Here is a 17709-nt window from a genome sequence, read left to right as displayed (position 1 = left end):
TTTGTAGCCTAGTTACCCAGGAGGGTAAAACAGGAGGACCAAAAGCTTATAACCACCAAAGATCAAAGGTTATCCAGGGGGCTGGAGAGATGGCTCAGTGGTTAAGAGCAGTGACTGCTCTTCCAAAGGTCCTGAGTTCAAATCCCAGCAACCACATGGTGGCTCACAACCATCTGTAATGAGATCTGATGCCCTCTTCTAGTGTGTCCGAAGACAGCTACAGTGTACTTATATATAATAAATAAATCTTTAAAAAAAAAAAAAAAGCAAAGGTTATCCAACAAATTCCAGGTCAGCCTGGGCAACTTGGTGAGATTGTCTCAAGAAGTAGCAGAGATGAGCCGGCCTGGTGGGTAAGGGGCTTGTGGGTGAGCATGAACGCTTGAATTTGGTTCTGTAGCCCATAGGCAAGAGGAAGAAGAGGAGGAGAGAGGAGGGGGAGGGGGAGGAAGAGGGGGGGAAGAGGAGGAGGAGGAGGAGAAGAATTAGAAGAAGAATTAGAAGAAGAAGAATTAGAAGAAGAAGAAGAAGAAGAAGAAGAAGAAGAAAAGAAGAAGAAGAAAGAAAGAAAGAAAGAAAGAAAGAAAGAAAGAAAGAAAGAAAAAGAAATGCTGGATATGACAGCGCAGGTATATAATCCCACACTGGGTGGGGACCTGCGGGGCCTGGGTACTCACTGGCCAGGGAATCTCACTAATTAGTGAGCTCCAGGGTCAGTAAGAGACTCCATCCTAAAGAGAATGGGATGGAAAGTGACTGAGAAAGATGGCTGACACACAGGCATGCGTGCATAAGCACATATGCACGCACTCTTCATGCATACACCATGTGTGTGTGTGTGTGTGTGTGTGTGTGCGCGCGCACACACACAAATAAATAAACAAGCAAACAGATAAAAGTGTTATGCCCAAGTCACAGGGACCCCAAAGACCACTGAGGAGCTAATTCCAATGCAAACACACAAGGGTCTTTATTATGAGTTTCAAGCAAGGGCGATCACCATCACTGTAGCAGGGAGTGAGAAGTGGGAGCCTCAAGTCTAGGGGTGCAGGGTATTGATTGTGGTTACAACAAACTTGGGGAATTTCCATACGGGACAGCAAGTTAATATTTTAATAATTGCATTTCTGGTGTAATCTGCAAGAACCAAACACGGGGGCAAAGCCACCTGACAAACAGGACGGCTAGTCTATCTATTCTCTGCAGGATGTCTTAGGTTGTCTATATGAACCTTGACCCTGCTCTTGTGGCCTGATTGACTGTCGCTAAGGGGCGGGGTTGGAGGGGTTGCCATAGGATGTTTGCTCAAGTGGACTTCATGGTTTCCTCCTGGAATTAGAGTTTAGCCCCTGGAGCTTCTTCTCAAAAACGAAGTTGGTTGGGCTTTACAAAAGTTATAACAGCTTTGTTTAAGAGGAGAGGAGAGTCTGGCAATGGTGGCGCAAGCCTTTAGTCCCAGCACTTGGGAGGCAGAGACTGGGCATCTCTGAGTTCAAGTTCAGCTCTGGTCTACAGAACAAGTCCCAGGAGAGGTAACAAGATAATGACTCTGAGGAGAGGGGTGCACTTAGCATCCACATCTCAAAGCCGACAACAGCTTGTAACCCCAGCTCCAGATGATCTGTGCCTCTGGCCTCTGAGATCCCTGCACTCACATGCACACACCCACAAAGACACATACACATGATTAGGAATATTTATTTTTCTAAAACAGGGTTTCTCTGTGTAGCCTAGAACACACTCTATAGACCAGGCTAGCCTCTAACTCAAGAGATCCACCTGCCTCTGCCTCCCAAAGTTGGAATTAAAGGCATGTGCCACCGTGCCCAGCTAAGAATAATATTTCAAAAACAATTTTAAGAAAAGGAAAAAGAAAATGGCACATGCTGTGTGGAGCATACAGGCTGGTGAGAGAGGCAGACTAGGAACGGGCTGAGGGATCAGTGAAGCAGGGTGCACAAGGCAGAGGAACCGTTCATTGTGGAGGAACTGTTGGTTCCTTTCTTATCAAATGCCTTATGATTTCAAGGAAAAGCAAGAAGTCCAGTGGCTGGAGCAGACCAAGCAAGGAGCCAGTTAGTAGATAAAGATCAAGGTGTGTACAGTCAGGAAAGTCATGTAGAACCTCCTAGGGAGAAGAAGAGCCCAGGGTGTCCCTCTGAGGGAGAGGGGAGTCTTTGAAGACTCTGGAGCACAAGATTAGTACACTCTGACTCACCTATTCAATGTGTCTGCCATCTTCTGTTGCTATAACAAAATACTGGAGACTGGATACTTCACAAAGAAAAGGTTTATGGAAATGACAACTTGGGACTCAAGTCCAAGTAGCATGGCTGTGGCTCTGAAGAGCCCTTCACCCATATCACATTGGTAGTAAATTAAATCATGGTGGGATTGTGTGCAAGAGGACAAGAACATGTCCTGAGACAGGAAGCCAAGAGAGGCAAGGGGCCAGACTAGGCCTTTTATAGGGACCATATGTAGACAACTGCCTTGCTTGGTTTGATCCTGCAAACCAGACTGAGGAGCTGAGGGAACATAGAAAAGTGCGGGTCAGGTGACCCTGTGCACTCTGATTGAAGCTGCACCTTCTACAAAACACCAGCCCTGAACCCCAGAGGGTGTAGCACAGGGGCAGGAGTTAGCTTGCCTCGGGAGGAGGTCTCTGTGAGCCTCTGTAAACAGCAAGAGGGATCTGCAGTGACTAGCTTTTGCACACGCTGTCAAGATTCACACTCAAACCAGGGGAAGGCTTTGCACCCCTCTGGCCTCTCTCTGAGACTGGGTTGGGGTCAGGAGAAGCTTTGACATTCCTGTGGATCTGAAGCATGGGAGTCCTTCACAGTGACTTGTCCTACAATACGCATTCACTCAGGGCTGTGCCCACTTTTGCACACTCGCTTAAAGCTTCCTGCGCTCACCAGGTCCCATAGAACTACCTACATTCCTTTAGAGGGTCTCTCTCCCTGGACTCCCAATCTTTTTTTTTTCCTTTTTTTTCTCTGGAACCCTGGACTTCACACATGCCAGGCATATGTTCCAACCACTGAGCCACATCCCCAGACTCTATCACCAAACTTCCAAAGTGTGGCTCTGGGGGAAGTGTTATAGGCAGCTGTGACTTCTCTGTTGAGAACTGGCTGGAGTGAGGCTGCCCTGAACTGGTTGGTGGCTTTGGAAGAGAACTAGAACAGCAGACATCACGGAAGGTGAGGGATTTCAGGGGAGAAAGCACACAGGCCAACACGGGCTCTGTTGGGGACTGGCTGGCAACCTAAGCACACTTCAGACTGTCTCGAGAGATGCATTTTGGTGGGATGGCAGCATGGCGTGGAGTCACAATAAGTCACAGCCTCTTCTTTGTTTGGTTCTCCTTAAAAGAAGTTGCATTTGGAATTGCTACCAGTCGGTCTGTCACTCAACATTTCCTTACCTCTTTTATCTCTGAGTGTGCCAAGTCTGTGTGTGTGTGTGTGTGTGTGTGTGAGAGAGAGAGAGAGAGAGAGAGACAGAGAGAGAGAGACAGAGAGAGAGACAGAGAGAGAGACAGAGACAGAGACAGAGAGACAGACAGAGACAGAGAGACAGACAGAGACAGACAGAGGGAGAGAGAGGCTCGTGTAGCCCAGGTTAGCTTCAAACTTACTAAGTAGCTCAAGCCAGCCTGGAACTCCTGACCTTCCTGGTGTTACCTGCCCAGTGCCAGGACTGTAGGCATGTGCCACACCACATACTTCTTTTTTCTTTTTTTAAGAATTATTTATTTTATGTATTTGAGTACTCTGTTGCTGTCTTCAGACACACCAGAAGAGGGCATCAGATTCCATTACAGATGGTTGTGAGCCACCAGGTGGTTGCTGGGAATTGAACTCAGGACCTCTGGAAGAGCAGTCAGTGCTCTTAACCACTGAGCCATCTCTCCAACCCAGCTTTCTCACTTTTTTTTTGGGGGGGGGTCTTTTTTTTGGAGCTGGGGACCGAACCCAGGGCCTTGTGCTTCCTAGGTAAGCGCTCTACCACTGAGCTAAATCCCCAGCCCCGCTTTCTCACTTTTTTACCCCAGCCTTCACAGGCCCTTAGTAGGCAGATAAGCTTCTATTGGAACACAACACAGGTCTGATTTATTCTCTTTAAGACAATAATTTTTTTCTTTCTTTTTTTTTTTTTTTTTCTCGGAGCTGGGGACCGAACCCAGGGCCTTGCGCTTGCTAGGCAAGCGCTCTACCACTGAGCTAAACCCCCAACCCCGATATTTTTTTTTTTAAGAAGAATATAGAACACGAAATAGAAGAAGTGTGATGAACTGAGATGAGGGCTCTAGCTGAGATTCTTAGCCAAAGACACCAGGGAAGGCTACAGTCCCTTGGGGCTGTATTGTTTGTTAATCCATTCACTCTAACCAGGCACTCACTGGAGCAAGAGTGCGGCATCTTCCCCTGCCAGGAAAATCTGATGACAAACCAGTTAAGAAACCTGACTAAGGAACCACCATACACAAAGCTTAAAAGTGCCTGGGCTTTTTAAGACCAGAGAGATGGCTCAGCGGTTAAGAGCACCGACTGCTCTTCCAGAGGTCCTGAGTTCAATTCCCAGCAACCACATGGTGGCTCACAACCATCTGTAATGAGATCTGATGCCCTCTTCTGGTGTCTGAAGATAGCGACAGTGTACACACATATATAAAATAAATAAAGTCTTTAAAAAGAGGGAAAAAAAGATGCCATTCAGGGCCAGCAAGATGGGTCCTCGGGTCCAGGCAGACGCCGAGTTTGACCCTCAGTAAGTGTGTACACACATAAATAACCGTAATGAGATTTTAATAGTTCTCCTTTAAATTTATGTTTATGCCTGAGTGAGTATGTGTGCCCCGCTGTATGCAGGTTTCCATGGAGACCAGAAAAGGGTTCCCTGGAGCCGGGGTTGCAGACGGTTGTGAGATGTTTGGTATGTGTGCTGGGAGCAGGACCCAGGCCATTAGCAAGAGCAGTGTCTAATCTTGGTTGTCATTATCACACCTGGGGAGAGAGAACCTCAGGTAAAGAATTGCCTCTACCAGATTGGTCCATGGGTGTTTTCCTTGATTGCTAACTGACTCAGGAGGGCCATGGTTACTCTGGGTGGTAGCGTCTCTGGGCATGGGGGCCCGAGCTTCATAAAATGGTAGCTGAGGGCTGGATGTGGGGGCACACCCTTTAATCCCAGCACTCAGGAGGCAGAGAGTTTGGAACCTACCTGGTCTACAGATTGAGTTTCAGGACAGTTGCGTCTGTATAGTGAGACTCAAAAGAAAAAAAAAAAAAAAGATGGCTGACCACGAGCCAGTCAGCCGTGTTCCTCCATGGTCTCTGCTTCAGCTCTTGAGCAGATTCCTGCCTAGAGTCCCTGCTCTGGCTTCCCTTGATGATGTGACTTGTAAATCAAATAAAGCTTTTCCTCCCCAAGTTGTTTTTAATCATGGTGTTTTTATCACTACGGCAACAATTTGGGACCTCAAGAAAAGGGTATATACTGTTTTCATTTCATTTATGAGTTCGTGTGTGTGTGTGTGTGTGTATGTGTGTGTGTGTGTGTGTGTGTGCGCGTGTGTGTCCATGAGAAGTGTGGAGGTTAGAAGACAATTTACAGGAGTCCGATCTCTCCCCCAACCATGTGGCTTCTAGGAATTGAACCCAGGTTGTCCGGGGAATTTGGTGAGAAGTACCTTAACCTGGTGAGCCAGAGAATGTCGTTTTGATTTCTTTGGTTTTTGAAATAGTGAAGATCGTACTCGAGACTTTGTACATCCTAGGCAAGTGTTCTGCCGCTGAGCTACGTCTCTCTCTCATGCAGGAGAGGTTGTTACAAAGCAGCACGGGCTTTTCACGCTCTTTTCCTTCCTTTCTCACCAAGTGATGTCTGTCTATCTGCCTCTCTCTCTCTCTCTCTCTCTCTCTCTCTCTCACACACACACACACACACACACACACACACACACACACACTCACAATATAGTACTCTCCTCTTTGAAGTCCTCACCAAGTGTCACTGCCAGCATCACACGCTCTAAGACCTGCAGTGCTGCGAACTAAACAAAGCTCTTGTTCTTTATAAAGTCCCCAGCAGCAACAACAAAACCAAACTCATACACTGGGTCAAGATCGAATCAGCAGAGGCTAGCCCATCTCAGTTACATTCGGTGGGGGTAATGGTAGTACATTTAGATACGGTGGAAAACGCCGAGTCGTTCCTTCTTGACCGGCGCCGCCTCCTGGAGAAGTTCCGCTGTCCGCTGTTCCACCGGCGTCGATTTAACTTATTCCATATGATGAACATCTGGTTTTCCAAGGCCTTCAGCTTCATCTCACTGAGCAACAGCCGTTCAAGGACCTTATTCTGGAGGGCCAAGCAAGCATTCATTTTCTCCAATGCTTCCTTGTTGGGATGGACCTCTGGAGCCATGGTTGTTTCTGCCTCCTCCTAGGATCCCCATTAGAAGAGAAGAGTCATTCGTCATGGTAATCCCTTCCAACACAGGATAACTGCTCTGGGCCAGATACATTTTTAATTAAAAAATCTTTGAGACATTATCTCCTGTAGCTCAGGCTAGCCTGTAACTCACTATGTAGCCAAAATGACCTGAACTCCTGATCCTCCTGCCTCTACCTCTCCAGTGCTGGAATTACCCGTGCACACTACGTCTAGTTTACCTGGTGTTGGGAATCAGACTCCCAGGGCTTGTATGTGCTAGGCTTTACCAATTAAGCTGCACTCCCAGCCCTCCGGGCCATCCTTTCAATCCTCCTCAGGCCCTCCGGCAAGGGGAGAGCATCTTTGGCATAGTTCATGGTTGGGAGAGTTGGTGTCCGGTGAGGGACAGTCACTCTCTCACCACCACCCCCAGCCAATACCCCTTCCCCAAACTTCTAAGACCCACCAGTGTCTTTGTTTCATAGGCATGATCTGCTGGCTGCAGCAGGCATACAGCCCTGTCGGTTGGTAAGATGGTTCAGTGGGTAAAGATTCTTGCCACCAAGTCAGACATGAGTCTCAACCCCAGGGCCCACATGGTGGAAGGAGATAATTGTTATAATCGATATTCACTCTGAGCATTTTGTCAGGATCGGCAAAACCTCAAAATGCAGCACGTCAGTGCTCTCTAGACAGACTCAGAATTTGATCTTCACAGTTCCTCCTGTGCCCCCACCCCTGCTTATCGTAACACTTTCCCCTTTAGATTCAGCTACAAACTGCTGGTCTTAAAAACTACACATTTTCATATCTATCTATCTATCAACTATCTGTCTATCTGTCTGTCTGTCTATCTATCTATCTATCTATCTATCTATCTATCTATCTATCTATCTATCTATCTATCTAGTATATGTCTGTTTAAGTCAGTTCTAACTTAGGCTATCAGTCTTGGTGGCAAGTGCCGTTACCCACTGGGCCATCTTACCAGCCCAAACTGGTGGTCTTAAGAAATCATTTCAGGCTGGGTTCTAGCTCAGTTGTTGAACCATTTTCTTGGCGTGGCTGAAGTCCTGGATTTGAACTTCAGCCGAGCATGAATTTGGTTGTGGTGCACACACCTGCAATCCCAGAACTCAGGAAATGGAAACTTGCTTGAGTACACAGTGAGTTGAGGGTCAGCCTGGGCTACACGAGACCCTTCCTCAGTAAACCACGGAAAAAGTTGTGGGGGAAAAATGGTGAATGCCCTGCCAAATTCCTATGTTTCCCATCTCAATTTAGCAAAGTAGATGAAGTTCTTGGAACACAACTCTATGGCTGAGAGGGAGGGAGGGAGAAGAAAAGGAGGGGGAAGAGGGAAAGGGGAGGGCAGAGGGAGGAAGGAAATTTCACGAATATAATCGACATTTCTGTGCACATCTCTTCTTCCCCGGGGTTCCCTTCCCCCAAATATCACTTCCTCTGTTATAGTCCTGACCTAGGTATTTAGTGCGTTAATGCTTTTTTCTTTGCAAACGTCTGTGTGTATGGTGTATGTGAGTGTTTTCCTGCTAGAATGTGTGTGAGCATTGAGCACGTGTGTATTCGTGTGTGGAGAGGCTCCGGGCTAGGGTTCTCCCTGAACCCAGAGCTCACCACTTTGACTAGCCTGGTTAGCCAGCCTATTCTGCAGATCCTGTCTCCACCTCTTACAGTCTAGGATTACAGGCGGATCACTAGGCCAACCCTGCTTTTAATGGGGGTACTGGTTATCCAATTCCAGTCCCCTCATCTGCCCAGCAAGTGCTTTGCCTAGTGGGGCATATCCCTAGCCTTCGGTTGCTTTTTTTAATTTTTAAAAAGTATTTCTATTTTTAGATTTAGACTTATTTACTTTATGATTATGACTGTTTTTCCCTGTATGTATGTGTGCCTCTGCATGCGATGCCCAAAGGAGATTGGGAGAGAGCATTGGATCCTCCGGAACTGGAAAGACAGATGGTGAGTTGTGTCTGTGGAACTAGAAATTACAGATGGCTGAGCCACCATATGGGTGTCTGTGGAAACCAGAAGAGGGCATTAGACCCCTGCAACTGGAGTTACAAGCAATTGTGAGCTACTATGTAGGTGCTGGGAACTGAACTCAGGTCCCCTGCAAGAGCGGCAAGTGCTCTTTTTTTTTTTTTTTTTTTTTTTTTTGGTTCTTTTTTTCGGAGCTGGGGACCGAACGGCAAGTGCTCTTAATTACTGAGATGTCACTCCAGTCCCAAATTATCTTTATTTTCTGTGTACGGGTGGTTTGGCCTGCGTGTGTGTCTGTGTAACATGTGGAGGCAGTGCAGGCAGAGGCTGGAAGAGGTCATCAGATCTCCTTACAGACAGTCGCGAGCCACCGTGTGGGTGCTGGGAACTGAACCTAGGTCCTCTGCAAGAACAACCAGGGCTCTTTTTTTTTTTTTTTTTTTTTGGTTCTTTTTTTTCGGAGCTGGGGACCGAACCCAGGGCCTTGCGCTTCCTAGGTAAGCGCTCTACCACTGAGCTAAATCCCCAGCCCCACAACCAGGGCTCTTAAAGGGTGGACCATTTCTCCAATTTTTTTTGTTTCTTTTTAATAGGAAGCTATTTTGCTCTCTCCAGGTAACATCTGGCAACATCTGGAAGTAGTCTAGATTATGGCAAATGGGGTAGAAAGTGATAACTAGCATTTCCTATGTAAAAGTGAGAGAAACTGCTTATCAATGCCCCCCCCACACACTCATGGGCACACATACTTATGCACGCACCACCAAGATCCATCCCATCCTGAGGTGTCCTTGTTTTCCAAGACTTCCCAGGATAAGATATCTGCCACACCAGCTCCGAAAAAAAGAACCAAAAAAAAAAAAAAAGATATCTGCCACAGTGAGGGTCCCGAATGTCCCCCAAAGGCCCATAAATTAAATCAAAGGCTCAGGCCTGGTGTACTCCAGAACTGGTAGAGAGGGGATCTTGCTGGCGTGCCTTCAAAGGGGCTCATGGAACCCTGTCCTGGTTTGTTTTCCAAAGCTCCTTTTCACGTCCTGGCCATGTGTGCTCAGTTTTACCCTCTCTACCCCACAACCCACTTGCCAGAGTGTCAGAAGCGATGGATCCATGAAGTGGAAATTTCTACTTCAGGTTCACCCAGTCCTGAGCCAGAACATCTAAAACCATGAGCCAAAAAAAACCCTTATACATACATCTATACACTTATGCGTGCACACACACACACACACACACACACACACACATGTTCACACACATACATATACATATACAGAGGTTATAGTAAAAAAAAAACTGGCTGACAGAATGTCTCCATTTCTGATGTCTACATTATTCTATTTCGTGTGTGTGTGTGTGTGTGTGTGTGTGTGTGTGTGTGTGTGTGTGTGCGTGCCCATGTATATCAATTTAAAGGTTTTTTTTTTCATTTGAAATAGTTGACTGTGTTGCTGAAACACGAAGGACCACAGTGTGGGAGAGTCTAGTATGGTTCCCATTTCACAGCTCCGTCAGTTAGTGAAGGAATTTGTCCACCACCACCCAAGAGGAGACCACAGAGAAAGGCCTTAGCTCAGAGTCTTAAAATTCTTCAGCCTGGGGGCTGGGGATTTAGCTCAGTGGTAGAGCGCTTGCCTAGGAAGCACAAGGCCCTGGGTTCGGTCCCCAGCTCTGAAAAAAAAAAAAAGACCAAAAAAAAAAAAAAATTCTTCAGCCTGACCCCTCATCCTTAGGCCCCACTAACCTTCTCTGAGCCACCCTGTCAGTGCAGCCTTGAGAGTCCCATAACCCTTAGTTCGAGCTAAGTGACCTCTTGCTCACCTGGGGTGGGGAGAGAGCCCAGCTGTTCTCCTGTTTGACCAGCCAGTTGCTGAGCAGCAGGAGGAGGAGGAGGAAGGCAAACAAGACGGGCTTAAAGCTTATCAACCAAGCCAAGATGGCCCCTATGGTGCCAGAAGAAGCCAGGAACCCGTGGAAACTCCTCAGAAGAAAAATTAGTTCCCCCAACATTATGGCACAGAGGGGCAAGGCCCCAGGCCCCTGCCTCAGTCCCCTCCATAACAGGAGGCATGGCCACCCACTCCTCTGATTCATAACCAGCTCCCCACCCCCGCCCTGCTATCGCATAACAATAACTTCTCCTATGTCTTAAGGGCCCACTGTGTGTCAGGCTCTCTGGCCTGCAGCCTTGCAAGTACCATCTCCTGACACCCTCATGGCAGCCGAGTGATGTAGGGCCTCAGCAGTACCTCGCCCATCGAACACTTCTGGGTGCCCCCTGAAAGAAAACAGCCAATGCTGTAGGCTACCTGCTCTCATCATGGGGGAGACTGCAAAAAAAAAAATTATCTATAACGTGGAGACAAGGCAAACAGATTACTGTGCACTTTCCTAGTCACTCCAGGGGACTGTCAGTACGTCTGCAGAGGCTGCCCACATATTCGATTTACTTTAAAAATTATATTTTAGTCAGGTGGTGGTGGCTTATGCTTTTAATTCCAGCACTCAGGGGCAGAGGCAGGTGGATCTCTGAGTTTGAGGCCAGCCTGGCCTACAGAAGCTGGATATAGGACAGCCAGGGCTACATAGAGAAACCCTGTCTGAAAAAAAACAAACACAAGAACAACAGCAAAAAAAATAACTCAGAATATACTTGCTTATTTATTATTAGTGTAAGTATGAAGGAATGAGAACCTTCTGCCACAGTGGTCTTAGGGATCCAACCCAGGTCACCAGGCTTGTCAGGAAGTGCATTTGACCACGGGGTGGGACTTTCTGCTTATTTTTGTGCTTTGATTATTTGTGTGTGGGTGGGGGGGGCCAGAGAACATTCCTATCATTCCTCAGGAGCCATCAACTTTATTTATTTTTTTTAAAGATTTATTTATTTATATCATGTATGAGTAGCTGTCTTCAGATACTGTAGCTGTCTTCAGACACACCAGAAGAGGGCATCAGATTCCATTACAGATGGTTGTGAGCCACCATGTGGTTGCTGAGAATTGAACTCAGGACCTTGGGAAGAGCAGTCAGTGCTCTTAACCACTAGGCCATCTCTCCATCCCAAAGATTTATTTATTTTATGTATATGAGTACACTGTAGCTATCTTCAGACACACCAGATCCCATTACAGATGGTTGTGAACCACCATGTGGTTGCTGGCATTTGATCTCATGACCTTGGGAAGGGCAGTCAGTGCTCCTAACTGCTGAGCCATCACTGCATCCCCCACTTTTTTTTTGAGACAGAATCTCTCAGTGGGACTTGGGTGCTCACCGATTTGTTTTGAATGGCTGACCAGCAAACCCCAGGGTTTCTCCTGTCTCCACCTCCCCAGTGCTGGGATTACAAGAGGACACCACCACATCTAGCTTTTTACAAGAATCAATCTCACGTTCTTGTGCTTGCATGGTGAGTACTTTACAAACAGAACAATCTCCCCAGCTCTTGATGGACTTCTTAATGTTGGTTAAGTGGCCCTAATCTGTAAAGTTAGATACTAGCTTGCTAAATATGCTGGATAACTTAATGTCAACTTGACACTAGCTAAAATCACCTGAGAGGAAGGGACCTCAATTAAGAAAATGCTTCTACAGGTGGATATCTGAATTTGAGGCCAGCCTGGTCTACAGAGTGTTCCAGGATAGCCAAGACTACACAGAGAAATCCTGTTTCAAAAAGAAAAACAAACAAAAAACAAATAAAAAAGGAAAGAAAGAAAATACCTCCACAAAACTGAGATGTAAGAAAGAAAAGCCTGGGGTTGGAGACTTGGCTCAGTGGTTAAGAGCACTGACTGCTCTTCCAGAGGTCCTGAGTTCAAATCCCAGCAACCACATGGTGGCTCACAACCATCTGTAATGGGGTCCGATGCCCTCTTCTGGTGTGTCTGAAGACAGCTACAGTGTACTTATAAGCAATCAATCAATCTTTAAAAAAAAAAGAAAAGAAAAGAAAGGAAAGCCTGTATGATATTTGCTTGCTTGTTTTCAATATTGTTAAAGAAACTATTTTTTTTATTTATTTATTTATTTATTTATTTATTTATTTATTTATTTATTTATTTATATGAGTACACTGTAGCTGTCTTCAGACACACCGGAAGAGGGCATCAGATCCCATTACAGATGGTTGTGAGACACCATGTGGTTGCTGGGAATTGAACTCAGGACCTCTGGAAGAGCAGTCAGTGCTCTCAACCACTGAGCTATCTCTCCAGCCCCCCCCCAACAAAATATTTTTTTTGTTCTTTTTTTCGGAGCTGGGGACCGAACCCAGGGCCTTGTGCTTCCTAGGTAAGCGCTCTACCACTGAGCTAAATCCCCAGCCCCCCAACAAAATATTTTTATTGATTACTTGGGAATTTCAAAAAATGACCCCTGACCACACTCACTTCCCATTCCTCCCAGTTCTACCCTCCCTCTCTCTCCCCACTCTCAATACACCAAGTACAATTTGTGTTGCCCATAGATTCATTGGAACATGGTCAAACTCCAGTGGCCAGCACCTTATAGATAAGTGAGTCCTTGCCCATCACCCCACCAGAAGCCGTCAAAAACAAAGAGCTACGCTTCAGCAATATCTTTATCACGATTTTAAAGGACTCTCTTTAGTAGCCTTCTGTCTAGACTGTTTCTTTTTTTGGGGAGAGAGGAAGAATGGATGTTGCAGAAGCCTTCAATTGTCTCTCATTTTCAACGATGGGTCCGGTAGCATTGATACCTCTGCAGAAGAAGCTCCCTTGTCCATAAGAGTCAGCAGCAGCACAGATCATGGACTTCCGCATGGTTCCTCCAGCGACTGCATGGACGATGGTCCCCGCATGGATCGTGACCCCAGCATGGATCATGGAGATCAACATGGTCCTTGGTGTCATTAAGGACCACAGACACTAACATGGCCCTTGGTGGCAGCACAGACCATGGACATCCACATCCACTCCAGCTGCAGCACAGAAAATGGACTGCAACATGGTCCTGGGTGGCAACAAGGACCACGGACATCTACACAGTCCCTGGTGGCGACACAGATCACCGATGCCAACATGGCCTCTGGTAGCAACACAGTCTATGAGCATCAGCGTGGCCTGCAGGGGCAGCACAGGACCACAGACACCAGCACAGCCCCTAGCTGTAGCATGGGCCATATATAGCAACATGGCTCCTAGCGGCGGTGGCAGCATGGACCATGGAGGTTTTTCAAGGAAGTCCAATCTAGACTAGGAACCATTCTTTATCTCAGACAGAGCATTTGGGGCAGAGCTTCCACAAGCTCCAGACTGCTGGAGTAGGGTACTTTCTTAATTAGTGATTGATGGGGAATTGATGGGGAAAGGGACCAGCCAATTGTGGGTAGCACCATCCCTGGGCTGGTGGTCCTGGGTTCTATAGGCAAGCAGGATGAGCAAGCCAGAGAAAGCAAGCCAGTAAGCAGCACCCTTTCATGGCCTCTGCATCAGCTCCTGCCTCCAGGTTCCTACCCTGTGTGAGTTCCTGTCCTGACTTCCTTTGATGATGAACAGGGGCCACATCAATTCCACAAGTGGAGCCAAATAAACCCTTTCCTGCCCAAGTTGCTTTTGGTTGTGGTGTTTCATCACAGCAACAGTAACCCTGAGGTGCTTTTTGCTTTGTATTATTTATTTTTTTCGGAGCTGGGGCCCGAACCTAGGGCCTTGCGCTTGCTAGGCAAGTGCTCTACCACTGAGCTAAATCCCCAACCCTGTTTTATTTTTTTGAGACAGGTATTTCCATGCAGCTAGGCTGGTCTAGAATGTGTGGCCCTCGCGCCTCTGGCTCCTGGATGCTGGGATTACAGGCGTGCGCTACCTTACCTGGCAGAGGTTAACTTTTTTTTTTTTTTTTTTTGGTTCTTTTTTTCGGAGCTGGGGACCGAACCCAGGGCCTTGCGCTTCCTAAGCAATCGCTCTACCACTGAGCTAAATCCCCAACCCCAGAGGTTAACTTTTGAAAAGTGGATAAGTTAGTTGCCTCACTTGAGAATGCCCTCAGAGAATTGGAAGAGTCACCCTTTAAACATTTTTAAACAACCATGCACCATTCATTCTTTGTTTACTTACGTATTGCATACTGAGGATTGGATCTTGGGCCTCATGCATGCTAGACCAGTGTGTGTGTGTGTGTGTGTGTGTGTGTGTGTGGTGTTAATGAGGTGGCCCAATCAGTAAACTTGATGAACTGAGTTTGGTCTTTGGGATCCCTTTTGGAAAGGGAGAACTGAACTCTGTGAATTGCCTTTGACTTCCATACCTATGCTGTAGCACCTCCCACATATACTAAAATTAAAAAAAAAAATCCTTTGTTTATCCTTTATTTATTTTGAGACAGGATCTTCTGTTAATAGCTCTGGATGTCCTGGAACTTACTCTGTAGACCAGGCTGGCCTCAAATTCACAGAGATCCGCCTGCCTCTGTCCCCCCCCTCCCAAGCGATTGGATTAAAGGCACCAGGCTTTAAAAGCTTTTAAAAATAAGGAAAAAAATTGAAAGTCCAGAAAGTCTGAAGCAATCAACTATGCGTTGATAAATGAATGGATAAATAAACTATGGGGAGTTGGAGATGTAGGCCAGGTGGTACGGTGCTTGCCTAGAGTGATGGTTCATTTTAGTGACAGGACCTCCTGGGAATTGGGCCTGGGACATGCCTGGGGGGGGAGTGTCTTCACTGAAGTGGGAAAACTGGCCAGGTCTCCCAGGATTCCAGCTCTCCCAGGATTCCTTTCCTGTTTAAGACAGAGAAAGGAAGCTGAGTAGCACATGCCTCCATCACTCCATGCTTCCTGATTGTGGATATGATGCGACCAGCTCGCCCTAGCTACTGCTGCCTTGGCTCCTCTACTGTGACGGTGTACCTTGAAGTATAAGCTAGTTCAGATTCATAAAGACAGGGGCAGAACAGTGACAACCAGGCATTAGGGGGAAGGGAGAGTAACAGGCTTACATCTTTTTTTTTTTTTTGGTTCTTTTTTTTTGGAGCTGGGGACGGAACCCAGGGCCTTGCGCTTCCTAGGCAAGCACTCTACCACTGAGCTAAATCCAACTCCCAGGCTTACATCTTTTTACACGATATATTGCCTATTTATTGTCGCGCCCACCTCGGCCGGCAAGGAAGACGCAACACGGTTGGATTCTTCTCAACAGCCTTTACTGCAGGACACCTTCATTCTTGATACAGGGAGGCTGCAGCGGCAGCAGCCAGCCCTAAGTGTTACAGCTCCAAGAGTGTTACAGCTTCAAATGTTACCACACTGAGCAGCAAAGCCGCTCACCTTATATACACAACAGTATGCTAATATTCTTTCAGGGATTGGTGGGGCACGAGTCACCCCACTGTCATCCCAGCTACTTGTCCTCCAGAGATTGGCGCAGCATGAACTTCATTAGCATAGTACCGCCCCAGCCAGACTGACATCAGGTACAAAACCCCACGCATGCACAGTACTGTTGTTCACCACAGGAGGGCGCCAGATTCACCTCATTATCATACAGCTGCCCTGACAGGGGACAAGCCTGCACATGCGCGGTAAGTTATTCCCATTCAGACGGGGCTGGCTGTCGGTGCCATCTTTACTTCGCCGCGCTGCTCCCTACATTTCCCCCTTTTTTGTTTAATAAAATGACTGGTCTAGATCTGGGTGTCACGTCAACCTTGTCATTGCTCCTGTCTTAGGTCGTTCCTTACGATGACTCGGCCTTACCTGTCGCTGGGTCACCCTATCGCCACCGGGCCCCGTGTCTTAGGTTGGTCCGAGCTCGAGGAAAGTTGCCCGTCCCTGGATACAATGACCCCACATGACTGTGACAAAAATGATCTAGGGCGAACTCTTCAAAGAGGCCAGCCATATATTGGGAGAAGCACCATTGTCAATGGTGGTCATAGCCTGGTAAACAACCGCTTTGTGTCTGGCATGTTCCCTTTTTAAATGGCCAATAAGCCAGAGACATACTCCGCATCCCAGGAGGACAATAGCTCCCCAGGCAAACATGCCCGCCCACTCCTTAAAAAAGGAGAAAGCATTGGTAACCCATGAGGTAAAGTCTTCAATTGTGATGGGGTCCAGCCTAGTGCTGTTGAGAACAGCAATCTGCATCAGCATTACCATTCCCAGTAGTAATAGTAGGGTTTGTAGTCTCATCTTCAGGAAGAGCAGAAGGTAATTTTCGACTCAAGCGCTCAGGTACCCAAATTGGATTTTCTTGATTCTGTGGAAAAACACAAATCGCTCCCCTAGATCTCGAAATCACGGGATCTGGGCCACACCATTCATCAGTTAAGACATCCTTCTGCTTTACTTCTGCATTAGTTATAGGTGTAGTAGCAGCATGGCGATCTGCGGCAGAGCAGCCATGTGCATCCAAAATTAAGAAATTTAGAGTAAAAAGAGCTAAAGAAAGTTGTTCTTTTGGTGTTCGGCTGCTGGCGATTCCCTCGTTTTGTTTTTGTATAAGCTCTTTTAAGGTACGATGTGCTCTTTCCACAATTCCTTGACCCTGGGGATTGTATGGTAATCCTGTAGTATGAACGACCTGCATTGTCTGGCAAAATGTCTGAAAGGACTTGGCTGTGTAGGCAGGCCAGTTGTCTGTCTTGAGACTATCAGGCTTTCCCCAGGCCGCCCATGCCTCTAAGCAGTGACTAATGGCATTATGAGCCTTTTCACCAGTCATCAGAATAGCGTGTATAATACTGGAACAGGTATCAACAGAAACATGAGCATATTTTAAATTTCCAAATTGAGATATGTGTGTGACATCCATCTGCCAAAGTTTTAGCGGGATCAGACCACGAGGGTTAATCCCCACATGAGGAGGGTGGTGAAATTGAATACAATTCTGGCAACGTAACACCACATCACGGGCTGTAGCTCTAGAGATTTTAAAGTTTTGTTGAAGAGTAAAGGCAGGAACATGAAACTTTTGATGAAATTCTCTAGCGAGATCAACCAGAGCAGCATGAAAAGTAAACTCTCTACGAGTACTAGCATCCACCAGGGCGTTATTACTGGTCATGGGACCAGGCAAATTAGTATGGGCTTGAATATGTTGTATGAAAAATTTATTTTTTCTGGCCCAAATCAATTTTTGTAATTCTAAAAGAATTTGACATACGGTACTAGTCGACCGAATTGGCCCTGCAATTTCAAGTGAGCGCACAGCATTAACTACATAAGCAGAGTCAGAAATTAAATTAAAAGAATCATGAAATCTTTTAAAAACTTCCAATACAATTTTACATTC

The 17709-nt window shown here is 46.7% G+C and overlaps 1 protein-coding gene across 1 annotated transcript; it reads right to left on the bottom strand.

The window, feature by feature from the left end:
* Positions 1 to 6074: 6074 nt before the first annotated feature.
* On the bottom strand, positions 6075 to 10526 carry Tex46 (testis expressed 46). Its single transcript, NM_001399372.1, is given in 2 exon segments — positions 6075 to 6456; positions 10273 to 10526. Coding segments are annotated over 2 exon segments (483 nt in total). The 5' UTR covers positions 10462 to 10526; the 3' UTR covers positions 6075 to 6162.
* Between the last annotated feature and the right edge of the window lie 7183 nt (positions 10527 to 17709).

Source organism: Rattus norvegicus, chromosome 5 (genome assembly GCF_021556685.1).
Source record: "Rattus norvegicus strain SHRSP/BbbUtx chromosome 5, alternate assembly SHRSP_T2T, whole genome shotgun sequence".
NCBI classification, from domain to species: domain Eukaryota; kingdom Metazoa; phylum Chordata; class Mammalia; order Rodentia; family Muridae; genus Rattus; species Rattus norvegicus.
Note: the sequence above shows the minus strand (reverse complement) of the source record. Positions and strands in the feature narration are given on the sequence as shown.